A 27909-nucleotide genomic window follows, 5' to 3' on the forward strand; every position below is an offset into this window, starting at 1 on the left:
TTCTTTAGATATTCGACTGTTTGGGCGATTTCCTTAGAGGTTCCTAGGATATTCAAATCATCCACATATACTGCTATGATTACAAACCCTTGGTTTGCAAACTTCTTTATAAAAATACATGGACTGATGGGATCATTCTTATAGCCCTCTTTGGCTAGGTACTCACTTAGTCTATTGTACCACATACGCCCACTCTGTTTCAGTCCATAAAGAGATTTGTCTAGCCTTATGCAGTATTGTTCTCGAGAACCACTCTTATATTTGAGCTCAATATCCTCTGGTAATCTCATATAAATTTCATTTTCCAGTGGACCATATAAATATACGGTTACAACATCCATTAACCGCAAATCCAGTTTTTCTCTTATAGCCAGACTTATTAAATATCTAAAAGCCGTTGCATCCATCACAGGGGATTATCCTTGTGATACAAGCCGTGCCTTATATCTCACGATTTCATTATTCTCATTTCTCTTTCTTACAAAGACCCATTTATGTCCAACTGACTTTATATCGAATGGTGTCCTTAAGATCAGACCAAACACATTCCTCTTCTTTAAAGAGTTTAACTCCACATCAATGGCTTCTTTCCACTGTAGTCAATCTTTACTTTGAGTGCACTCTAATATAGACGTGGGTTCATGATCCTCATTTATCTCAAGTGCTACCTTATAAGCAAATACATCATAGATGTCGACATCTTTTCGGTTCCATTTTATTCCAAACATGATACAATTGATTGAGATCTCATTATTATCAATACCTTCAGGTCCTTGAGGTTCAGCGTCCCAAACCTCATTTGGTTCCTTAGGATTTGCCGCGGCCATGTCTATAATTTCCTTAACCTCGGTTTGTTTTGCACATTTCTTAGATTTTCGAGAGTTCTTATCTTTGGAACCTAATGGTCTACCACGTTTCAAACGGGCCTTAGACTCTGTAGCAACTTGATTATTGTGTTCCTTGTGAACATCAATACGTACTGGTGCATTACAAGCTGGTATGTACGATTTTGTTACTCTCTTTGGGTCAGCAAAGGAATCTGGCAATTGATTAGCTAGCTTTTGCAAATGTATAATCTTTTGGACCTCTGCCTCACATGCTAGAGTCCGAGGATCTTGCCAATTTGAGGATGTTTGATTCCATGATATTTCCTTGACCAGCTTGTTATTCTCTCCACCCAACATAGGAAATTCGAATTCAGCAAACTGACAATCCGCGTATCTGGCCTTAAATAAATCACCTGTAGTTGGCTCAAGATACTTAATAATGGTGGGAGAGTCATATCCAACATATATTCCCATCCTCCTTTGAGATCCNAACTGGCTTTATATCGAATGGTGTCCTTAAGATCGGACCAAACACATTCCTCTTCTTTAAAGAGTTTAACTCCACGTCAATGGCTACTTTCCATTTTAACCAATCTTTACTTTGAGTGCACTCTAATATAGACGTGGGTTCATGATCCTCATTTATTTCAAGTGCTATCTTATAAGCAAATACATCATCGATGTCGACATCTTTACGGTTCCATTGTATTCCAGACATGAAATAATTTATTGAGATCTTATTATTATCAATACCTTCAGGTACTTGAGGTTCAATGTCCCAAACCTCATTTGGTACCTTAAGATTTGCCGCGGCCATGTCTGTAATTTCCTTAACCTTGGTTTGTTTTGCACCTTTCTTAGATTTCTGAGGGTTCTTATCTTTGGAACCTAATGGTCTACCACGTTTCAAACGGGCCTTAGACTCTGTAGCAACTTGATTATTGTGTTCCTTGTGAACATCAATACGTACTGGTGCATTACAAGCTGGTATGTACGATTTTGTTACTCTCTTTGGGTCAGCAAAGGAATCTGGCAATTGATTAGCTAGCTTTTGCAAATGTATAATCTTTTGGACCTCTGCCTCACATGCTAGAGTCCGAGGATCTTGCCAATTTGAGGATGTTTGATTCCATGATATTTCCTTGACCAGCTTGTTATTCTCTCCACCCAACATAGGAAATTCGAATTCAGCAAACTGACAATCCGCGTATCTGGCCTTAAATAAATCACCTGTAGTTGGCTCAAGATACTTAATAATGGTGGGAGAGTCATATCCAACATATATTCCCATCCTCCTTTGAGGTCCCATCTTAGTTCTCTGTGGTGGAGCAATTGGTACATAAACGGCACACCCAAATGTTTTTAGATGGGATATGTCTGGCTCATGACCCGTTAGTAATTGGAATGGTGAATACTTATGTTCACTAGATGGCCTGATGCGTATCAGTTCAGCTGCATGTAATACTGTGTGTCCCCAAGCCGACACAGGAAGCTTCGACCTCATAAGTAATGGCCGAGAAATCAATTGAATACGTTTAATGAAGGATTCAAATTATACATTCTGTGTATGGGCATGTGCCACAGGATGTTCCACACTCACCCCCATGGACATACAGTATTCATTAAACGCTTGGGATGTAAATTCACCAGCATTATCTAGACGTATAGTATTAAGTGAAAAATCTGGAAAGTGGGCTCGCAGACGTATAATTTGGGCCAGCAATCTAGCAAACGCAAGGTTTCTAGTTGACAATAAGCAAACATGCGACCATCTGGTCGATGCATCAATAAGGACCATGAAATATCTAAATGTCCCACAAGGAGGGTGTATAGGTCCACATATGTCTCCTTGTATCCTTTCCAGAAAATGCAAAGTTTCTTTATTTACTTTTGCTGGTGATGGCATTATAATAAGTTTCCCTTGTGCACATGCTACACACGTCAGATGTTTATGGATAATTTTTCTCTCTTTAAGAGTGTGCCCATTAGAATTCTTTATTAGCTTACGCATCATGTTAGAACCCAGATGGCCAAGCCGGTCATGCCATAAAGTGAATTGTTCATTGAACATCTTATTCATTGCCAAGTTAGCTTCTATCATATCTATCTTAGCATGGTATAAACCAGTGGCTAGTGCGGGTATAGCCTCTAGGACTTTCTTATATCCTTGGGTGATTTCTGTAATATATAGAAACTCTTTGTTTCCTTCACCCTTTGTCTCAACATGGAAACCATTCAAACGAATGTCCTTAAAGCTCAATAAAGTTCTCTTTGAGCTGGGTGAATACAAGACATCACTTATTTCAAGATGTGTGCCGTTTGGTAGCAAAATATTAGTCTGGCCGTAGCCTTCAATTAGGCTTGCTATACCCGCGATCGTACTAACATTGGCATTTTTCATAATGAGATTAATAAAATATCTCTTATCCTTCAAAATTGTGTGGCTGGATCCACTATCCACCACAAAGATGTTCTTGTCCTCAGCCATTTCTATAATGGACAAGAATTTATGTTTTAAACTTTAAAGTAATCAAACAAGCAAAATATATTGAAGGAAATTTGAATTTAAACCAAAATAATTATCCAAAACAATAAACCAATCAAAATGTAATGCATAGAAATATAAAATTAAATCAAGACCACATTTGTGTTTAATTATCCTCTCTTAAACAATCAGAAGTTTCATAATCCAATAGGTCATCCTTCTCATGGTCGAAATCACCTTCACCATCGAGATGAACCAGGTTAGCTTCTGGATTTTTCTTTAAACTTTCTTGATAGAAATCAACAAGATGCTTAGGAGTTCTGCAAGTCTTTATCCAGTGGTTCTCCATACCACATCTATGTCAAGTGGACTTGGTCTTATGTTGCGGTTTAAACAACCAGCAGCCTCTACCCCGACCACGGCCGAAACCTGGTCGGTTTCCACGGCTTGACCACCAAACTTGTGTCCTTGGTAATTCCCACGACCAGGACCACCACGTCCACCTCATCCACGGCCACGGCCAGACTTGTCCTTGTGGACATAGTTAGACTCCTTGGTCTCTTTCGGCTCTTTAGGCTCTTGAGGATTTTTCTTTGCCATATCTACCTTGTGAGCTTCTGGTAATGGAGCAATACCAGGAGGTCTCAATGCACTATTCATCATTAATAGCTCATTGTTCTGCTCAGCAAGCAGCAAAGAGATAAAATCTGCATAAGTCTTAAACCCCTTTTCACGATACTGTTGTTGAAGCAGTATGTTATTGGAGTGAAAGGTAGAGAATGTCTTCTCTAGCAGATCCTTCTCAGTAACCTCTGTACCACATAACCTTAGGATTGAGACTATCTTAAATAGCTCTGAGTTATACTCATCCACGGATTTGTAGTCCTGGATCCTTAGGTTTTTCCAATCAAATTGAGCCTTTGGTAGGAGCACCGTCTTTTGGTGTCCATATCTGCCTTTCAGCTCTGTCCAAAGGTCAAGAGGATCTTCAACAGTGAGGTACTGGTTCTTGAGACTCTCAGCAAGGTGGTGGCGTATATGTATTATTGCCTTGTACTTATCCTTTTCTGCACATTCAACCTCATCCTCAATGCATTCGCATAAATCCTTTGATTTCAGATGGATATTAGTATCCAAAGCCCATTGCAAGTAATTTTCTCCAGAAGGATTAACGGCAGCATAGGAGAGGTTGTTTAGCTTTGCCATCTGCACAATACAGAACAAACATCCGATCATGAGAATGCGGTATTTGAGACCGTACCATGCAACAATTTAAGGCCATGCGGTATTTGAGACCGAACCATGCCAAACACTTAAAGGCCATGCGGTATTTGAGACCGAACCATGTCATGCTTTTACACTCAAATTTTCGTGGCTTATCATGCATGAAACAACAATGCTAGACAACAAATATAATCTAGCATGCAATGTTTTCCTTTTACTAAATTTCCTTTTCTTAGTTTTAGAAATTTTCCTTTTATTTAACTTTTCCTTTTCTAATTAGGATTAAAACAAATATTAGGAAACTAGACTTTCTCTAGGATTTCGAATTTAATTATGATTTTAGGGTTCATGCAATCAAATTTTACAGAAATAATTTTAACAATAATCGATTTAATAATCTCCCTATGCAGGTTTCGATTTTAATTTCAAAGATGCATGAAAGGCATAATGCAAACAAGCAATTCAGATTTTAAACATCCTAGAACAACCAGATTAATATTTTCTCTATGAATTTAGGTTTTAGTTCTAAGGATTCATGCAACCAATTCTCAAACAAACAATCAACATAATCGGATTTTAATAATAGTATAATTGGTTCAATTTCAAACAATCTAAGCAGCCCTAAACCTCACAACAACCGATTTTCAAGTTTTAAAGTTTTAGGGTTTTAGGGTTTTAGGGTCTAAAGCTTAGGGTTTCTGTTTGTTGATTGTTTTACTTGTAGATTTTAAGGTTCCATTATTCTTATGATCAGATTTGATTCATATGTTCTTAAGGGGGTTTAGATTTATTTACCTTCCACCGTTTGGAGGTTGACTGGATATGAACCGGGAGCTAGAGACCTCGCTTTTACTATTCTCTCGATCACGAACCTCGGCCTAGGTAGCAGGAAGAACCGATCACGAACTTGGACTGCTGCTCCGAACAAAACTCACCCCAGACAAAATCGGACCACGAACTCAGACTGGTCGCGGACGAGAATCTGATCACGAACGGTAGCCGTCGACGAACTTGGACTCGGACTGGAAACCGATCGCCAAGTATAACCACGAACAAAGGGAGAGGGCGGCGGCCGTTTAGGGTTTTAGGGTTTTTAAGAACTTTTTCTCAGTTGGACTTTTAAGGCTATCGTGCTGATAACGTGAAATCGAAGGAGGTTTTCTCTTGTCTTATTCTTATTAATCCAATCGAGAGTTACATATATATATAGTGAAGGGTAAAGCCCAAATACATTAGGACTTAGTAAACCGACATAGACTAAGGAGGTGGCCGATGGGCCTTATGGTCTTGGACGTACATGGACCGTGTATGGACCGGTTATGGAAAATCCACTCCAAGTGTTTTACAACATATGTCAATTTGTTGCCAAAGAGGTTTTTTTTACCAGAGTCCATTTAGTTATTTGAATAATAAAATATACGCATCATTAGAGGTGTCAAACGGGCTCCATGCCCGCGGACCTAGCCCAAATAGTACTTAAGCAGAGCGGGTATGAACACTAAATATTAAACCCGTTAAATAGCAGGCCTTGCGGGTCTGGCCCAAACAGATTGCGGACTTTAGCGGGTCATACCCGCGGGTTGGCGGATCGACCTGCGGTCTTCAAATATTAAATAAAAATAAATATTTAATATAGATACATAACTATTTTTATATAATTTCAAATATATATCTTTTAAAAATATGTGGTAACATAAGTAATTTAATGTAAAAAAATTAAAACATCAATAAAAAATTAATATAAACATTAATTTTATTTAAAATTGTTTTTTAAAATTATTATTTATTACTTTTACTTTATTTTAATATATTTTTTTATTAATTTTATTTTATTTTTTAATATATTATTTAGGCCTGCGGGCCAGCCCGCTAACCCGCTGGGCTTAGCGGACCAGTCCGATCTAAACAATAGAAATTGTCCATTACGGACGGCCAAAATAGTCGTGAGCCGCCCGTTTTGACACCTCTACGCATCATCCTAATATGTTGAAACCACAAGAATTAATTAGCCGAAAAATATTGCGAACTGTCATGTTGCTTCGTCTGAAAATATATCATTATCAACACTTTTGTATGTCTTTAACTTCTTAAAAATGTACCCTACATGTAGTTGGGCCACATTTTTGCCCTTATCATAATTTTATACTAAACTATTAATTTACTAGCCTCATATTTTTCTAAAAATTTAAATACATTGAAAACATCAAATGTCCTCAATCCTACCATAGAATCTATTGTGTCAAGTAAAAACGAATAGGCCTCCATATTACTAACAAAGTGATCTAATATTTTATTTTGTGTGAAACTAAATCTGTATATATCTATATTAACATTTTTTACATTTTGTGTTATGCCCTTTAAGTTTTGTTTATTTAAAATTTTATTTACAACATTAATCCCTAAACAAATTCCATAAATAACATTGCAGAAAAACTCAAATACTAAACTTTCTTAAATCGACCAACATTTGTTACATTTATTGTCATAAAATCTTAATAATATCTATACATTCCAATTTTTCCAAAAACAGATATATCCATTAAAGTTTTAATCCCAGTAAATCACCAAAATTATCTTTAGAGATTTTGTTTGTATAGACTTTCTATATAAATTTTTGCTTTACATATTTTGATTGTAAAATGTAGATTTAGTCATCTACATTACTTGATTTGAGGTACTTAGGGGTTGATTCCTCAGATTTCTCACATTATAATAAATAAAACTAAATAATTATTCCGTGGTGTTTCTATAAATTGAAGTACATTTGGTGTCCTTTAAGTTATAGTTATTTACAAAGTTAATCCTTAAAAAATTGCACATACAAACAGAATCAATTAGATTCCTAAAATGTCTCTACAAATTTGGTTTATAATTTCCTAAAACAATTTCTATATTAAGAAATTTATTACACTTAATAACATATGCCAAAAATATCTATACAATATTTTCTTCTTTTAAAAACTCTAATATTCAGTAATAACTATATTTTTTCATATGAACAATTAAAACTTTAATGGTTATTAATATGCTGATAAAGAATGCAAAAATAATTATTTCACGGGTTAAATCTAATAAATTGAAATATTTATAATAGAAATTAATATGCGGTACACTGCATAATAACGTTTATGGATATAATTCTTTCACGGGTTAAATCTAAATAACTTTAAACTTACGGATTAAATTGAAAGACACTAAAAATTTAAAAATATAATAATGTAAGAATAGTTCTTTCACGATTTAAATCTAAAAAGCAGTAAAAATTTCTATTTTTATAACCATAATATATTCCATACGGTACAAATGTAACATTAGTATAAATAAAATTAAATAATTGTCGCGTGTCTGCGGTATACAACTGATGAAATTTTATAATTAACAATTAAAATACTATTACACAATCTTAAATACTAAACAAAAGAAACAAAATTAACAAACAAATACAATTTTTTAAAATTTAATTTTTTTTTGTTGTAAAAATATTCTTCCGCGGTGTACCGCGGGTTAAAATCTAGTTTCTTTGTTTCTTTTCTTTTGAATTTATATGATATAGAAAATACATTTATTACATTTATTTTTGTAAATTCATCCAAATCTTTATTTTCATAACTATTGAAAATTTGGAATCAATGCATCGAATTTTATGCTTTTCCAATTCATAAATGACAAAAAATAATTTAAACTTGCTACTCACTTATTATTTCCTTCCATCAACAACCATAACTCTAGGTTCCATAAGTCTAAATTTGCCAAGGTATGATGCATTATTGCATTGCTTTGATGGTTTCAGTTTCTAACTTTTCTTTTGGTTACTAACTCTCATGCCATGTTTTTTTTGCAGCCTTCTCGACAACCTTCTCAACCTGAACCAAGTCAAGGTTCACTCACTCAAACCTGATCAAGTAGCTACTTATAAGTAGAGTGCTAATTTTGTGGATGCCTAGATTGTATTTTCGACCACATGAACTCTTTTCTTCCCCTAGGTCGCTTAGTGTCTTTTGTCTCAAAAGGTGAATTTTGTGGTTGCCTATGTTGTATTTTCGACCACATTAACTCTTGCCTTTCCTATCTCTTTTGTATGATCTATTTCGTTTCAAATGGTGAACCTTCATGACATTAAATTTCATCTCTTTACTTTACTCCCTATCTCTTTTGTATGAATGCATAGCTTCATGTTTAACACAAATGGAGATTCATGTTTGGCATAAAAGGTTTCAAATACACACTGTCTTAAATCACAAACAAACAAACATGACCACACAGACTCTTCAACCAACTACTTTGCTTAGTCCAATCATGACCATACAGACTATCAATATAACACTCATCATCTTCTTATTCCATGATTTGGCTTCACCTAAACCATCTTCAACCTTCTCCAAGACCTCCTTCTCCATCTTCTCATAAACCATCTTCTCAAACTCCAACTCTCTGTCCTAAGCTCTTTCAGCTGTTGCTCAAGTCCAACATTCTTCGTAGCCAATTCATCTACCTCATTCAACAAAGCTTCATCGATTCACTTGAACGTGTGTTCGTTCCGAAGCTACCAATATCACAATTATTAGAACCAAAACCATGAAATAAGAGGATAAAAGCATAACATTTACTTTATTTATTGCACCAAAACTACAACGGTAGTATCTCCGGTAAGGATTGGGATCAGATATCGAGATCAAGGCTACAACTGCTTCCCCACACCAACATCTCTTTAGCATACCGAACACTCTTCATCTCGCACAAGAACTGGATGATCCGGTCGACTTTGTTGATATATTTCTCATTCTGAAGCTCAAATTCGGTAATGGAAACCAGAAATGAAGAAAGAAAAAGAACAATGCCAAAGCTCGATTTTAGAGTTCGTGTTGAAAATTGGGGATTTGTGGATTCATGGATCGTAACTGGGTGAGGAATCAGGTCTTTATTGGTTTAATTTCGGGTTTATATGGTTTAGTCTGTGGTTCACCAGCTAAATCGATGCAATTCAGGCTCGGGGTGATATAAGTATAGAACTTTTGATTTTGGGGGGAAGGGAGAGGAGGAAGGAAAATAAGGATCAATCAAAGTGGATGAAGATATGTAGCTCATGGCCAAAATTCGACCTCCATCCAACGAGATATAATAGTATTTGGGGGGAAATAGTTCGTTTCCCCTGAATCCCTACAAAACAACAAACCATAAGCACAAAACATAACATACTTTTGTAAAAAATCACATGTCCATGTCATTCGTCTCAAAGCTATTAATATTATAATCATATGCTTAAAATGTAAAAACGTCATTCAATCTTCACTGTAAACAGATAAAAACTCGGATCTACATTGCCCGAGTCAGATCTCGCTGATAAATTCTGACCGTCTATGAAACTAAATCATGACCATTAATTTTAATCATTTGGATATTGGAAAAAGCGATTTTTGTACCTATGAAGCGCGATCATAGCTGGTCCATTACCGTATCATACTACTAGAAATTGGATTTTTTTTAATCTACTAAAATGATTTATTTATATATAACTTAATCCGAGATTAGCGGAAACAATTATATTTGATATTCTTATTTTTTTTTGAATAATTTAGTTAATTATATGTTTACGCAAAAATGTTTCATTCTTATACTTTTCACATAATCACATCCCAAAAAAGTTGGAAGTAGAATGACCAAGTCCTTTTAACGTGTTTATTTTCCTTTTTCTATTTCATTTTTTGATTAAGTCCTTCTACGTTTGTTACGTTAGTTGTTAATTCTGCAACCCATAGATATAGGAACCGTATCCCTGAAGGGGAAGTAATCATATTTACTTAAAAACAGTGGAAACTTCTTTATAAACTAAAGTCTGATTAACTAATATCGTCTTTGCGTGGAAGCTCGAAGTCATGGCAAATCTCACCTTAGAGCTTAACATCAACTCCGCAAGTGATCTTAAGCATGTCAACTACATCACAAAGATGAACGTTTACGCCGTCATAACCCTTGAAGGCGACAAACACCGAAAGAAACAGAAGGTGAAAACTGCTGTTGATCGCTCTGGTGGATCCAACCCTAATTGGAATCACGCTATCAAATTTTTTGTCAACGAGAGATTAGCCCTTGAAGGTCGTTTGACACTCGTCGTGAGATTGTTCTCCAAACGAATCCTCGGTGATAAAGGTATTGGTAGTATTGAAGTCTCGCTACTTGATCTCTTGATCTCCAAACATGTAATAGTAACAACCATGGCATGAGGTTTGTGACGTATCAGGTGAAAACTACGTCGAAGAAACTGAAAGGTCATTTGACTTTCTCGTACCGGTTCAATGGGGCACATGTTCTGTCTGGTCACGGTTACCACCAGGCGCCAACGTGGGCTATTCCGAGTCAGCAAGTGTATGGACCTTATGGTTACATACCGCCTCCACCGCCACCGAATTATGGATACCAAGGTCTGCCGACGAAGAATGAAGCAAGGCTATAATTAGTATTATTAATGGCAATTAAATAATAGTGTTCATCAATAATGGACAATTTAATTAAGATTTGTGTTTTCAAATGTTGGTTGAAAATGAAAAAGATTATTAGTAAGTAAAGTTTTACTAAGTTTTGCTTTTGCTTAATCAACCAGATTAGGACCCATACTATAGGTACATGCATGAGAAATGCTTATGTTTATGTTTGTTGTTTATTTTTATTTTAATTATTGAACATGTTTGGTGAAAGTTTTTAATATGACCCGTGCTTAGGTAAGATTTTATTTTCAGTTGCACAATAAGATTTCGGAAAGCACGATTAAGTATGATAAATTGCCAAGATTTTATTCTTTTTTACGATTAAGTATGATAAATTTGCCAAGATTTTATTATTTTTTACGCCTAAGAATATATTTTTATGCCTAACAAATACATGAAATACTAAAAATTTCATTTAGGAAATTGTATAAATCATTGGAATATTCTCTTTAAGATTTTTTGGGATATTCTTAAGCGTATTCATATAGCCCATGGATTGACCAATTAATCTATAACGTTTTTTTGTAACCAACCTATATTTAATGTATAACCTATTTTGTAAAACTTTTTTTTTAACGGCAAATCAATTATATTATACCATAAGCGTTTACATGATACATAAAACCAATCAAGTACAACCATTGAAACAAATATAGGAAATTGAACACAATCTCGATAAAGAAGTGGAAGTAACCCTGCTTTCTAAACGAAAGCCTTCCAGGCAATAGAGAAAATCTGTTAAGTCCCCTCTTCATATACTGGTCAAAACTAACATCTTATGAGACTCCTAAATGCTTTTTGCATTACCATAATTAAAAGAAAATTTTGATATGTTGTTTGTGATGGTTTTGAAACATGCCTTTCGAAACGCCGGTTAGCGACCATGGATCCCCCTTTCATATGACCTGTAATTTGTGACGGAGGGACATCAAGATGACCATCATTGGACTGTGGCCTTAAGAAGAGGAGGCTATCGCGGGAGTCAATTCCTTTAAGCGGAGAGGATAGTACATTGATTCCGGGATCAAAAACCCAAATGAGATCTTCAACTCTTTGCTTAGGAGAAGATTCATCGGTTGATAACCGGAGATGACGCCGGTGAGAGAGTCCACCGGAAACAAACCTTATGTAAAGGAAGATAACACGATTCCATCGAATCGACACCGAACCAACGCGAATTTGAAAAAGACTACAACCCCAACATCGACACAATGAGGCAAATCCTGCCTCGCACGAACCCGATACCACCCAATACGCCATTGAGGACAAAATCCAGTCCGTACAAAAGAATAGAGACATCGAAATCTGACTTTTCAGATTCATCGTCGTGAAGAACAAAGGCATATTTCGATTAGAAATTGCCGTAACTATTACCAAAAACTATATAGAGAAAGAACTGAAACAAATTAAATAGAAAGAGAGAAGCCAACCGACGCCGGAAAACCAGCGCCGGCCGGAGAAAGCAAAAAATGGAGGTTACTTATTAAAGAGGCGCTTTGGGAGAGTCGCTCGTCTGAATTTATTTATTGGTCCATTTAACATTTAAAGTTGTATCCTTATTGCGACGGCAAGTAAATAAATTATTTATATATCCCTCGCAAATCTCTTGCAAATTTCCCTAGCAAATCCATAGCAGTTTTTTTTAGTAAGCCTATAAATAGCAAGTTCATGATCCATGGAAACCACAAGACAAAACACTTCCAACAAAAACACTTACTACCCAAAAAATCTTGTGAAAGAAAAAACGGCTACAAAAAAAAGGCCTAAAAACTTTTAAATTCCATAATAATGTTTGGAGAGGGGCAGCATGAGATATACACATTGCGACGGTGGATGTACAATCACAGAGATCCGGAGACCGGTGATGTGACGAAAGAGTTTTGTGATGGGTTGTGCGCTTTCATGTACCAGGCGACAAACCAAGAATTTGCTCGTCAAAACGGTACCATATTTTGTCTGTGTCCTAAGTGCTGCAACGATAATTATTTGGAATTTAATCTAGTGAAGAAGCATCTTTATAATAGAGGATTTATGCCAAATTACTATGTATGGTTTCGTCATGGAGAGCGTTGTAGCAGTAATGTTGGAAGTAGTAGTATGAATTATGCTGTTGATCAACCTAGTAATTATGGGCATCAAGAATCTGATCAATTTGGTTTTTATGGTTTTATGGGTATAATGAGGAATATAGATTTCATGATATGGTTAATGATGCATTTCATGAAACTACTGCTGCATTTCCTGAGAATAATACAGAAGAACCCAACGTAGATGCACAACGTTTTTATGCTATGTTAGATGCTGCAAATCAACCTATCTACGATGGATGTAGAGAAGAGCATTCTAAGTTATCATTGGCATCTAGGATGATGACAATTAAAGCTGATAATAACTTAAATGAGAATTGCATGGATTCTTGGGCTAAACTCATTAAAGAGTATTTGCCAGATGATAATGTCTCGACTGAGAACTACTATGAAATACAGAATTTGGTTGCGACTCTTGGATTACCATCTGAAATGATTGATGTGTGCGTTGACTATTGCATGATTTTTTGGAAAGATGATGCTAAGTTGCAGGAATGTCGGTTTTGCGAGAAGCCGAGATATCAGCCTACTCAAGGAAGGACACGAGTACCATATAAACGTATGTGGTACTTGCCTGTTGCTGATAGATTGAAATGCCTATACAATTCAAAACGGACTGGAGCGGCAAGGAGATGGCATGCAGAACATTCTACTCAAGAAGGAGAAATTACACACCCATCTGATGCAAAGGCGTGGAAATATTTTCAATCGGTCTATCCTGACTTTGCTCAAGAGTGTAGGAATGTTTATCTTGGGTTGTGTACAGATGGTTTTAGTCCATTTGGTATGTCAGGGAGGCAATATTCTTTATGGCCTGTTATATTGACGCCAAACAATCTTCCTCCAGATATGTGTATGCAAAGCAAATTTTTGTTCTTGAGTAATTTGGTACCAGGTCCAAAGCATCCGAAGCGAGCTCTAGATATCTTCTTGCAACCTCTGATTCATGAGCTGAAGCAATTGTGGTATGAAGGTGTTCAGACGTTTGATTCGTCGCGAAAAAAGAATTTCAATATGCGGACAGTGCTAATGTGGACGATTAGTGACTTCCCTGCGTACGAAATGTTATCTGGGTGGACAACACACGAAAGAATATCATGTCCTTATTGTATGGATCGTACCGATGCATTTCAGTTAAAGTATGGGCGAAAATCTTTTTGGTTTGATTGTCATCGGCGGTTTCTTCCCTTGCATCATCCGTACCGGAAGAACAAGAAGTTTTTTAGAAAGAACAAGTTTGTGCGTGTTCCTCCACCAACTTATGTCTCTGGAAATGATTTGTTTGAGCAGATTGATTACTATGACGCTCAAGAAACATGTAAACGTGGGGGTAACTATCACACACCAGCAAACATGCCAGATGGATATGGAAGCGCTCACAATTGGCACAAGCAGAGTATTTTATGGGAGCTTCCATATTGGAAAGATCTTCTATTGCGGCACAAACTTGACGTGATGCACATCGAGAAAAAAAATTTCGATAATTTCATCGTTACGCTTCTGAATGTGCAGGGTAAAACAAAAGATAGCAGGAGATCTAGGTTGGATTTGGCGGAAATATGCGCAAGGATCGATTTACATCTTACAAGAGAGGGGAAAGTTAAAGGAAGTTTGGTGGGAAGACTTGCTGGAAAGTTAAAGGAAGTTTGGTGGGAAGATCATAGCTATTGTCGAGCAGCTCACAATTACATCTTGAGGAATCTAGATTATGTTCAACTTTTTGAAAGGTATTCTTTTTTAAAAACTAAAATTAATTTTATTTTCTAAGATAACGAACTAACAAATCTCTATTTTTTTAGACTTTTTGAAATGCAGATTCGTGAAGCATATCCTAATTTAGAAGAATCTGACTATAAGGCTTACAAAGAGCGGGATTTCGCTAATTGGTTAAAATACTATGTAAGTATAGATATATAATAAATTTAAACTATATATGTATTATAGTTTAAAATTTAAATAAACTTATGATCTAAATATCTTATTTGATTATATAGGTTCAGAATGGATGTGGAAATGAACCCTTGCCTCTTTGGTTGCATGAGCTCGTTCAAGAACCAAGAGCGAAGATCACTACTGCTCTGATGTACTTTACTCACGGTTATACTTTTCATACGTACGCACACGGAAGTTGCAAAGCTACATCAAATTATGGAATCTATGTACAAGCTGGTGATAGCGATTTCTATGGCGTTTTGCAACAAATATTAGAAGTTGATTATCCAGGCCTTCTGAATCTGAGATGCGTACTTTTCAAGTGTAACTGGTACGATCCATCAGCCCGTGGCGTGTGGGTAAATAATTGGGGAGTTGTCGATGTGAATGCGAACAGATCATACACCAAATTTGATCCTTTCCTCCTAGCATCGCAAACACAACAAGTGAGCNCGAACTAACAAATCTCTATTTTTTTAGACTTTTTGAAATGCAGATTCGTGAAGCATATCCTAATTTAGAAGAATCTGACTATAAGGCTTACAAAGAGCGGGATTTCGCTAATTGGTTAAAATACTATGTAAGTATAGATATATNTAAAGTTAATCCTCGAGGCCGTATAATCGGGTTAGTTGATGATCAAGTCATGTTGCAACAAGAAAGGATCGGTGAAATTTCCATTCCAAACATGTCAACAGAAGATGTTATCCTTATTGATCCACAAAACAGGCAAGTTGAAGATGTTGATGATGTTTCTGAAGAAGAGGGTGAATTAGACGAATTCGAAGAGTCCGATGATGGAGAAAATTCTAATGATGATAATGTAATTTCTAGTAGTTCAGAAAATGAATCTGATTGACCAATTGTAGTTTTATGTTGTTTAAAAAAAAAAAGATTTATCAATTTGCGATGGATTTGCGATGGAATTGCGAGTGAATGCTCAAGGTCTCGCAAGGTCGTCGTACGTCCCTCACAAAAGCCTATACCCTAAACATTATTTGCGAGGGACTTACGACTATACCCTGAACATTTAAACATTGCGAGGGATTTGCGATTGATTTGCTAGTGATTTGAGAGTGACTAGCGAGGAAATCTTGCCAGTTCTCGCAAATACGTCGTTACTCCCTCGCAAATTATATACCCTAAACACTAAATGCTCAAACCCTAAGCTTTTGCACATTGCAATGGATTTTTGTGTATCAATGTGGATAACATGTTCTTTTGATATGTTTGCAATGGAAATTTTAACATATTTCAAGTTGCAACACAACTTAATCATCAACCCTAACATGATGATCCACTAAACCCTAAAGTAGAAGATGTTGATGATGTATTTGAAGAAAAGCTTGAATTAGAAGAATTTGAATTGTCTGATGATGGAGAAAATTCTAATGATGATAATGGAATTTATAGTAGTTAATAAGATGAATTTGATTGAGCAATTGTGGTTTTCTTGTTTTTTTTCAAAAAAGATTTAAGTATTTGCGAGGGAGTTTCTTGCACGGTCTCACAAATTCCTCGTTAATCCCTCGCAAACCTATACCCTAAACATTTAAATAATGCGAGGGAGTTGCGAGTTCCCTAGGTAGCCCCTCGCAATATTTAAGTATTTGCGAGGGATTTGCGAGGAGTCCTAGTTAATCCCTCGCAATTAGTAAACCCTACACACAACTGGAGTCTAGCTTATCCCTCGCAATATTTATGTACTTGTGAGGGATTTGCGAGTCGTTCTAGTTAATCCTTCGCAATTAGTAAACCCTAAACACCAGTAGCCTCGCAAATCTCTCGCAATGTTTAATAAGTGCGACATAGTTGCGAGGCTGCAATAAGTTTATATATACAAACTCAATCGAGTTTGAGCGAAGCTCAAACCAGTCGCCAACAAAACCTAATCTTCTTCTTCCTCCTCCGATCAAACCATCTTCTTCCTCTTCTGATCTGGTTCTTCCTCCTCCGATCAAACTATCTTCTTCATCTTCCGATCTGGTTCTTCCTCCTCCGATCAATTCCCCTAGTCTTCTTCCTCTTCCGATCTGGTTCTTCCTCCGATCAAACCGTAGTCTTCTTCCTCTTCCGATCTGCTTCTCTCGTCTTCCGATCTTCTTCAATCGCAAACCCTAATCTCTCGTCTTCCGATCTTCTTCTTCAATCACAGTCTGAAAGGTATAAACCCTAATCTAATCCAATTATGATTTCGTTTTGTATTTGGTTTTGATTTCGTTTTGTAGAAACCTAATCTCGATTTAATTTCGTTTATTATTTCGTTTTTACAAACCCTAATCTCGTTTCATTTTCGTTTTGTATTTGATTTTGATTTTGTTTTGTATAAACCCTAATTTCGTTTGTAAACCCTAATTTGTTTTTAATTTCGATTTTGATTTGGTTTTGATCTATGCATGTTACTGATAATACCACTTTTATAAATTACTAATTTTGATTTCAATTTTTTTTTGTTATAGATATTTGGAGGCAACGATTAGACAAGATTCTTGACGGATCAAGGTTTAACCTCTCCCACTGCTTCTAATCGTCGCGGTCCCTCTGGTTCTAACAACATAAACCCCGGTTCTCACAATAATCGCCGTGCAAACTCGCAACCACTACCTATGACACCTCCTTCTAATACGCCTTCACCATCTCATTCGCATGGTGGCAATGCGTCGAACCCTGACCTTACTGCATCTCAACCCGCGCATTCCTCCTCTAAAGTCATGTCCCAACGTCTCAACAACCTGACTTTGGAGGAGTTACTCGATAGTCTTGGACGAGCTGGTTTAACTAAACTAGATCCTCGCCGACCTCCAGGAACTCTATGGTAAGTTTGTTTTATGTTTTTAATTTGATAATATAAATAAAAAGTTGTATTTGTATGGATTCTGAAAGAGTATTTCTTTTGAAGGTTTGACCAAGACTCCTCTGTTGCGGCTACTGTTCGAAGCATATTTGAAAGAGATTTCAAAGAGCCCCATGCCAATTGGACAAAGACACCAACTACAGTGGTAGACCGTTGGTATGAAACGTTTGCGGTAAGTCAAGTCTCTTTGTTTGCTATTTACAATGTTTTCTTTGCCTTAATTAAATATAGACTAATCCTTTTTTTTCCAAGCAAATATACAATTGGGACCGTTGCATAAACGATAGAGTGAGGCAAGAGTTTGAGGACAATTTGAAGGACAGGATGTGTGATCAAGTGTCACGGTGGAAGTTAAAGTGGAAGCTTAAAGGTGATGAGGCAAAGCCACAGTGGATTGATCCTTAAGTATGGGCTGGTCTTGTTCGGTATTGGCTTGATCCAAAATCAGAAATCAAGAGCAACCACATTCGGAATGCTCGCTATCATGATCCGGATGGCACCGGAATATACAAGCACCGTTCAGACCAAACGTCCTTTAAAGCAAGGGCTCGAAAGCATGTAAGTTCGTTAAGTTTTTTTTTTCTTATAATTATGCCTTCTGAACTCTTCTATTTGTTAACTAATCAATATCTTTTTTATTTCAAGTCTGAGATCACTGGTGAGTTAACTCCGGATTTCCTACGAATCTTAGAAGACACTCATCGAAAACAGGATGGCTCATTTACTGATGGCAAGTCCGAGTCCGTGTTCAATGAGGTGTCGTCCAAGATTCAAGAGTTGGACTCTGAGCTGTGTACAGGAGATAATGGAGAGAGTTCTGCTTCTGGTGGGGTGCCCATTCATATCAAAAACAAAATTTACACTGAGGTAAGTTTCAAATTTGTAGTTCTGTTGGTTTTTTAAATACTCTTATTTGAAATGATGGTTGAACTCTGTTGTTAAGTTTACTAATGATTGTATTTCTAATGATTTTAAGATATCTTGCGATTGTTTTGTTTGAACTGTTGAATTCTTATCATTGTTTTGAACTGTTCGTTTTAAATACTCTATGGTTGAACTGTTGCCATTGTTTTGTTTGTGATAATTTGTGATTCTTGTGTATGTGATATCTTTGATGGTTTTGTATGTTATAACTTGTGGTTATTTTGAATGTCATAACTTGCAATTGTTTTGTGATATCTTCGATTGTTTTGTATGTGATAACTCTCGATTTTGTTTGTTGTTTTGTTGTTAGGTTACTCCGAAGAAGAAAAACATGATTTTTGGGGTTGGTTCGCTGCAGTTTGAAGCGTCCTCTACCAGTAGCGGTCCACCACTTCCGCCTCCAGCTAATGATCCGGTTATATTGGCTCAGAAACTTGCTGCAGCTGAGGAGTTTATCCAAACCCAGACACAAAGAATGCATAGCTACGATGCATACTTCGATTACCTCGCCGAAAAAGATCCTGAGTTTGCTGCCAAGTTCCGGAACCAACAAACGACCAACCCAGAAGGCACCAACCCAGAGGGCACTATCTCAGATGGCACCAACCCATATGGCAACACCGGTGAAACAGGAGCAACTGGTAGCCAAACTGGGACCAGAAACGTGACCTCTCTCTCTCAATCCTTTTAAAAACTCTTTTTTCGCTGACTATGTCCCCTGTGAGGGAAAAACTAAAACACAACTTCTTTTTGTAATATTAATGTTTAATTTTATTTAGAATTTTATTTCTCGATTTTCAGTTCTGTTCTTTATTTTATTTAGAATTTTGTTTCTCAATTTTAAATTCAAAACAAAATATCAAACATAATGATTTAAATTAAATATCAATTATGTTCTTTTTTTTTTTAATTTATGCACAACAATTTGCGAGGGATGTACTATGGCAAAGTTGCACCGTATTTGCTAGAAACAAATTCGTCGTAAATTGCTTCACAGTTGCGAGAACCAAATCCCTCGCAATATGCGTTACATCCGCGAGGAAAGTAATCCCTCGCAAATTGTGTGTCGTTTGCGAGAAAAACAATCCCTTGCAATGTGCGTTAAATCCGCGAGGAAGGTAATCCCTCGCAAATTGCGTGTCGTTTGCGAGAAAACTATTCCCTCGCAATTTGTGTGTGATTTGCGAGGAATAATGTTCCTCCCAAAATTTGCGAAAGATTTGCGATGTTACCCATTTTGCGAGACGCGATTTGCGAGGAACGCGCGTGTCCCGCAAATCCCTCGCTATTATCGATTTGCGAGGGATTTGCGATGTATTCTTCCATCGCAAATCGACTGTTTTCTTGTAGTGTATCTTGCCGCCATGAGAATTCCCCAACTCAATGCATTTACAACTCCATGGATTTGTTTTACCAACAACATGTTTCCGTCAACTGATTTTGTGGATGTGACTTGTCCGGAAAGCAAATCCAAAGAAGTTATAGATTTGAGATGATCTCCACTCATTGAGTGCATTCCAAGTGTATCTCCTTCCTTCAACGGGCCATCTTGCCATAAGTGATTCACGACGGTTGTGTTAGGATACAACAATAAATTTGCAAATATCGTCATCTCCCTATCAATATATTCAGCAGATACTTGTGTCACGCGGATGCTAAGAGGAGATTCTTGAAGCCTAGGAGCGTAGCTATTAATGGAGGAAGTATACGCACGCATAACGCCAGAAGTTGAGTTACGGTAAGCCACAATAGCTTGAGCACCTAACATGCCTGTTTTAGTCGGGTTAATGGCCCAAGCGATCCAACTAGAAGACTCTAGATTGGCGTGACGGTAAACAACTTCAAGAGCTCCGGTTTCTAGAGCATAGCTGAAGTGGAGAAACGAGTCTAACACCGGAAGATCCGTGCAAGAGCTAAAGGTTTTTCCGTTTTTGAAGCTGTGAGATTCACATCTAGCATGAAGTCCTTGATCTGTTGCTGCTGTAGTAAAAGATGGAATCAACACAAACATGCAACACAAAACGACTAAAGCGGCTCTTAAAAACAAAGACATGATGATGATGATTATGGTTGTGGTTATTATCGGAGAGCACTAATTGGGTTACGAATTTGGAAGAAGAGATTATGATGTTTGAGTGCTATACAAACTTCGATTATTTCCGCAATATTTATAGCGAGTTTCATCCACGTCCTAGTGTCGTTAGGACTTAGGACTACGTTTCCATATTTCGATCTTGTGTCCTTTTTTTTTTGCCCATATCTTATAAGGAATCCTCATTAATCCAAAAAATAAAAATCGTTTGACATCTTTGCTTTATCTAATACGATTTCTTTCAAAAATTGCAACTAAAGGCCTGTTGAATATTCCTTTTCTTTTATTTATAAGTTTTTTCAGTAGCAATTCTAAAAGGAAATTATTTTAAAAATTACTATCAACTACACTAGTATTGTGGATTGCTTTTTTTTCTTTTTCTTTCGGCCACATTTGTATTTTTTCTTTAAAACGTTAGATTTATATTATTTAGAAAATGAAACTGATGTTTTTTAAACTATTAAAAAGAAAAATTCTATACGTTAATCTTATATGTTTTAAGATAGATAAAACTATAGTCTTTTCAAATAAAATAAATGAAAATATTTGTAGTTTTTCAGAATTCACAATTTATTGCATCATCCCTGTATATCATAGGACATATTTTTCCTTTTGCTAAAAGTGTATATCAATATATACATTTTTGGAGACATTTATAAAATAAATCTTGAAGTTGACACTTATTTACAAGGATACCATTGGTATTAAATAATTAATTTAATAAACAAATTAACTTTACTTATATTCGATTTTTTTTTTATAGAAACTAAGTGTTTTAAAAGGTAACAAACGTAATTGCAAATGTATACAAATTTTATTTTCTTATTTTATAAAGAGGTGAATGAAGAAGTTTACAGTAAACCTATGAAAGTAAACCCGTTAACCGATTTGATAAAAAGTGACTTTTAGATGAGTTTTTTCAGATTAAAAATCTTTAAATATGTTGCGTGATCCGCCTAGCATGACGGGTTTGGACTATAGAACCAACACTAAAACTATTAGCTTATTTCATATACTATAGATTTGTAGTGATAGTTTAGAAAATTAACTTATAAATTATTTAGTATATGAACTACAAAATATTACACATACTTTTTAATATTCCAAAAAATAAAAAAATTGTATAACATAAAAATATACACTATCATACCATATAGACATATACCTCTGTTTAATTATAGAAAACAAAATTAAGTGTTTTGAAATTTTATATTCTATCTAATAACAAATATAATGTAATTAAGTTCTAAATTGTATAAAATGTAAGAAGAAGAAAAAGCATTCTAAACAAAATTGTAAATTAATTAGATAAAATTTAATTAATTGAGAATTTGAAAACTAAATATCTTAAAAATTATTATTTAAAATACAATAATTTATAATTTAGTCCCGCGGTGTACCGCGGGTGAAAACCTAGTATTTCATTAAAAATGAAAACAGTTCAGGTTTACAGCCAAATATTTTAAACCTATACAAATGGTCTCACGACAAACAAAGGTAAAAACATGGAAACATAAATCGTAGTTCACAAATTTCCGTCCATCCACTCGGCCAAAGCTTTGAAGCTCAAGGAGTTAGACGAAGCGATAATGATTTTAAAGTTCTTCCTAGATAAGTAGCTGAAGAAAAAGGCGGCTGCAACTTGAAAACGCTAAATTGTGTTCAACTCTTAGGGGCTGTTATTGGAGAGGTGATTTCTAAATCCATCTGGAATTGTAAATTCTAAAAATCAAAACATATGGATTTTGAAATAACATGTTTTATCCTTGGATTTGGATGCTTCTATTTTACACTTTCAAATCCATTCAAATCCATTTAAAACATAATGTGGATTTTGATATCCAAAAACAAATCAGTAAATAAATAACATGGGATTTTAACAAGTATTTGTAAATCATAGAACCAATAACACATAATTTTGATAAGTATTTTAAAATCAATGATTGAATAATACATGATTTTTGTTTGGATTTTCAAATCCATTAAAATCATAGAACCAATAACCCCCTCTTAGTACTAGAAGCCTTTCAATAGAGGTCCGAGGACGGGCTGTCAACGACAAAAAATCAAAGTCCTAGATTACATACTCATGCTGCATCATGTGAGAGCAACTAGTCAGTCAAATCCATGAGCTTTCCCAAAATGGAACCTCATGAACCAAATCCATGAGCTCCCTCTCTCCAAGTTCATTCCCCAAAGTCGGCTAGCGCAGAGCCTGATTTATGCTTTTCATAACCACATCGAACACCATCAGTATTACTAGCTCCTCTAGAGTACAAATTAAAAGCAACTAGAGGCGAGAACTCATCGCAATACTAACTTCAACTCAAAGCAACCACACTAGTTATCACAAAAGTTGATAAGTACGTTCATTCTTTTTATTAAGTTCAGTAGTTCTCTAATCTAGATGGTTAAGAATTTGACTTCATTATTATTCATCTGAGTCAATTGAAAAACTCAGCTTCAATGTTCTTATCTTTTTACTTAACAAACTTTTTGTGTTCCACCTTGAAATTATATGAAAAAGCCTATGTACATAGTTTAGGGAGTTAATTTAATTAGGAAATCGATTTACGAGCCAAACCCACCAAGGCCACCAACATGCATGCAGGATATAAAGCCCATATCCACTTTGCTGGAGCGTAGCCTGCGTAAAGGTCACAAAACCTTATTTAGCTAGGAAAATGTCTTTGTCCATATTAATGAGCTCACATAATTAATTACTCAAGGTCCGAAAGAATCTGATTTAATCTATATACCCAAGAGGAGCAAAAAAATATTACAGCTGACATTAACTTTATGTTGAATAAAATGAAAATTTGCCTAGGAATGGCAAAAAAGAGGTTCAAACGGCCACCATGCACCTCATAAACCCCTTAAATGTGATACTGACTCATGACCGAATCGAATCTCATGGGTTTTAGTTTAAATAAGTACAAAACACCTAATGATCATCAAATCATCACTACCGCAAAAACATCAACATAGAAAACTGGCGAAAAAGAGAGATATGACTAATCCCATGATCAAAATAAAGACTATATATATCTTGTTTTTCTTTTAATTTGTTGTTGAATTAACGTCACAAGTTTATTGGCAAAGACAGGAGAGAGCGAAGAAATCAAGAAAGTTCTGGAAGACTGCAACAAAGTCATAAGGCTCGCAAATTTACAACTTCACTGACCGTGTTGGATCGCCCTCATCGTTATACGCTGTCTCGAATCTTAGCTCCATATCCTCATTACGTAAGTTTCTTTAAACCTAAATCTATAATATATATACGTACAAACTTTATTTCAAAGCATATTTCAGTACTCATCAGTCTCTTTAATATCCTCATCATATATCACTCTTAATATATTATATATATATATATATATGTCACGATTTACATTTCATTATAGACTATATATTAATTTTGTATTTCTTTTGCTGTCGTGGCAACGTCCAGAATCTATCATCAGGGAAAGAAGAGATTGAAGAATTCAAAAAAGTTATAGAAGACTGCAAGAGAGGCTTATCAGTTGCAACTTTACAGCTTCACGAAACCGAGTCCCAAGTGGTAACCGATAATTACGATGACGCAATCATTTGGATGAAGTATGCAGTTATAAATCCTATGGCTTGTAGAGACAATCTAGACATTTTCTTGTTCAAAGAGCCACCTTATCAAGTTTACGAACAGTTTATTCTTTATAACCAACTCGCATCTGCTGTCATGCGATGATCCAGCGTCTTGAGAATTTTATATAGCTTAAGAAATTACCTATATATGTATGAATCAGTTGCTTGATACCGAGAATTTAAATGAGAATAAAAAGTCTATCATATGCATATTCTTAATTTCATGCGTGATTGAATTTACGTCGTCTCCTCCATGTATCGTATCTACTATAAGCATAATTAACGTATATACATCCGTTGGAGCTACAGAAAAAAAAACTATATATAACGAAAATTAAGTTGTCGAATGACAGCAAATATTAGAATGCCAAACCTTACATATGTGCATGTATTTTAATATTAATCTTTCTTTTTGTTTCTATGGAACTTGTCTTATAACTGATGTTGTGTTTGATAGTGGGAAACCACTCGGCAAGAGACTTAGTTACTACTATATGTTTCTTTTCCTCACGTCTTGGATTGGATATGATAGACAACAGGTATCCATGTACCAATGTCCATTTCACATATCTAGCATTGGAACTTCACAGTTGATTTTGAACTTCATACTTTTTTTTTTTTTACGTATAAGAAAATATATATGTTGTCTATTTGGAGCGTCACTTTTTCAAGAAAAAATTGTGGTCTCTGATTTGCCTGCTTGAGTATTTTGAACGTTGTTTCCATTTANCCATGTATCGTATCTACTATAAGCATAATTAACGTATATACATCCGTTGGAGCTACAGAAAAAAAAACTATATATAACGAAAATTAAGTTGTCGAATGACAGCAAATATTAGAATGCCAAACCTTACATATGTGCATGTATTTTAATATTAATCTTTCTTTTTGTTTCTATGGAACTTGTCTTATAACTGATGTTGTGTTTGATAGTGGGAAACCACTCGGCAAGAGACTTAGTTACTACTATATGTTTCTTTTCCTCACGTCTTGGATTGGATATGATAGACAACAGGTATCCATGTACCAATGTCCATTTCACATATCTAGCATTGGAACTTCACAGTTGATTTTGAACTTCATACTTTTTTTTTTTTTACGTATAAGAAAATATATATGTTGTCTATTTGGAGCGTCACTTTTTCAAGAAAAAATTGTGGTCTCTGATTTGCCTGCTTGAGTATTTTGAACGTTGTTTCCATTTATTTTGTCGATCTGCCCTTTCACTCTAGCCATTTGATACATAGTTATATTAAATTGTGCAAGCTATTGTCGATTTATAAAATGGATCTGTTTATTACGTGAGCAGCATGAACCATAAGTGTTATTGCATCAAATTTTGGTAAATAGTAACACTAAATCGTTTTGACCAACACAAGTTACAAAATAAACAATGTCACTATACGTGTAAGCATTGACTAGAGAATTATCAAAAAAGCATTGACTTAGCTAAATCGGATATTTTTGTCCGTACATAATCCTGTTTGACCAAGTTGATTTAGCTATTTTTATTGTTTTTTTGACTTTTAGCCGTGAGTCTTCCATGTTATTTAAAAAAATTATCAAATATGTAACTTGAAATAGTATAGTTTTGACGTGAGAAGCAAAGTTGTTAGGTGAATGAGAAAAGTATTAAACTCAGTATATATTCTAAAATTTGATACAGAATTATAAAGGGCCAATTATAAATGATGTCGAATTACAAGAATTTGAACTAAATAAACTATAATTCTTCTATTTGGTTTATAAAAGTATTTGATAAGATTTTTTCTTGCGTGTTTTAATATAATATCTATTTTACAACATGGTCAGTATGATGTATATAGACCAAAAGGTGACTCACGAAATGACATCCATGTTATTTTCAATAATTTTGTAATTTAAGAAAATGTCCACAAATAAATTGTATATAAATATCTTCGTCTAGTTGATATTTGCCAAGATAGAACAAAACGAAAATGTCTTCATCCCCACAGTCGCAAACAGCCATGGAGAACCCAACTCTTGAGCTCAAAATTGTATCAGCTAGTGACATCAACCATATCGATGCCCCCGACAAAATGGACGTATACGCCGTCGTTACGATCAACGGCGACACAACTCATCAAAAACGAGCGGCCAAAACTCCCATTGATTACGACGGTGGCTCCAACCCTACGTGGAATCACACCGTTAAGTTCTCCGTCAACGAGAGAGAAGCCACCGAAGGCCTATTGACAATAACGGTCAAGCTATTTAGCTATTGGCTACAAGGTGATAATGACCTTTATTTAGGAGAAGTCAACCTCTCGGTTCAGGAGCTTCTTGCCTCAAATCCGATCCCACCGTTTACTAACGGCAACATCAACAAGATGAAGTCAATGGCTTGCCCTATCAAAGCCACAGAAGAAAATATCAAAGCAACACTAAGCCTTTCATACCGGTTTAAACCTGTGCCGGTTGAGGAATGTGATCCTCCATCACCGGTTTATTCGCCATCCATCGGTAAACCCGTTTACAGGAACCTGGATCCAGGAACATTAGGTCAGCCTCTTGTATTTTCCCCTCGGTTTCAATCCACCACGACGAAAATGATCCTAGAGCTCGTAATCAAATACGCCAAGAACATCGAAGATGTCAACGCCTTCTCGTCCATGGACGTATACGCTTCGGTTGCTATCCTTAAGGACAGAAAAGTTAAGGATAGGATCAATACCCCTGTCGCTTTCTCCGCTTATACAAACCCAAAGTGGAATCAAATGATTAAGTTTTCTGTCGATGAGAAGTTAGCTCAAGAAGGGCGTTTGACGCTCCTCGTGGAATTGATGAGTCACCGGCCTTTCCTTGGTGATAAGGAAATTGGATTTCTCAGACTTCCCATGCAACAGTTATTGGGCTCAAATCCACCTTATCCGTTGACCAACAGTGGTGATGCTAACGGTATGAAGTTGGAGACGCACGCTTTGACGGGTCCTTATGGCAAAAAAGGTGTCGTGAGCTTCACGTATAGGTTTCTTGCGGAGCAAGTTAATATCCCACCACCATCCACACCACGCCAACCATACATTATGTATGTACCGGTTTCGCCTCAGTCATACCCGTCATCGGATCAGATTCAGGTGACCTCGAGTTATGTGTCTGTTCAACCGGGTGCTAATTCTGGGCCAAGCAACGGTCTAGTACCAATATATATGCCGCCAACATATCAGTCACATGGATACCAACAATATTCACCAAGGAAGTCGAAATCACAGCTTCAACAGTCACCACGACAGTCGCAGCTTCAACCGTTGCCTATGCAGCCGCTTCCTCAGTAACTACCGGATACAAAATCATATGGATACCAACAGGCAACAATCCTTGGGGGCTTCCCTTTATAAGCATAATGTGTCGCAC

At 35.9% G+C, this 27909-nt stretch overlaps 3 protein-coding genes and 1 pseudogene across 3 annotated transcripts; 3 read left to right on the top strand and 1 right to left on the bottom strand.

Moving 5' to 3' along the window:
- Positions 10410–10987, top strand: LOC104728030 (protein SRC2-like). The gene is made up of 2 exons (XM_010447073.1): positions 10410–10700; positions 10775–10987. The coding sequence occupies exons 1-2, from the start codon at positions 10410–10412 to the stop codon at positions 10985–10987; spliced, it is 504 nt and encodes a 167-aa protein (XP_010445375.1).
- On the top strand, positions 13220–15896 carry LOC104728031. The gene is made up of 5 exons (XM_010447074.1): positions 13220–13546; positions 13598–14832; positions 14905–15004; positions 15100–15396; positions 15534–15896. Exons 1-5 carry the CDS (start codon positions 13220–13222, stop codon positions 15894–15896), a joined length of 2322 nt encoding a protein of 773 aa, XP_010445376.1.
- LOC104728032 (cytochrome b561 and DOMON domain-containing protein At3g59070-like) lies at positions 19525–20868 on the bottom strand. The gene is made up of 2 exons (XM_010447075.1): positions 20176–20868; positions 19525–19533 (listed from the first exon to the last, which is right to left on the bottom strand). The coding sequence occupies exons 1-2, from the start codon at positions 20866–20868 to the stop codon at positions 19525–19527; spliced, it is 702 nt and encodes a 233-aa protein (XP_010445377.1).
- On the top strand, positions 26423–27886 carry LOC104723572 (annotated as a pseudogene).

This window comes from Camelina sativa, chromosome 11, assembly GCF_000633955.1.
Source record: "Camelina sativa cultivar DH55 chromosome 11, Cs, whole genome shotgun sequence".
NCBI lineage: Eukaryota > Viridiplantae > Streptophyta > Magnoliopsida > Brassicales > Brassicaceae > Camelina > Camelina sativa.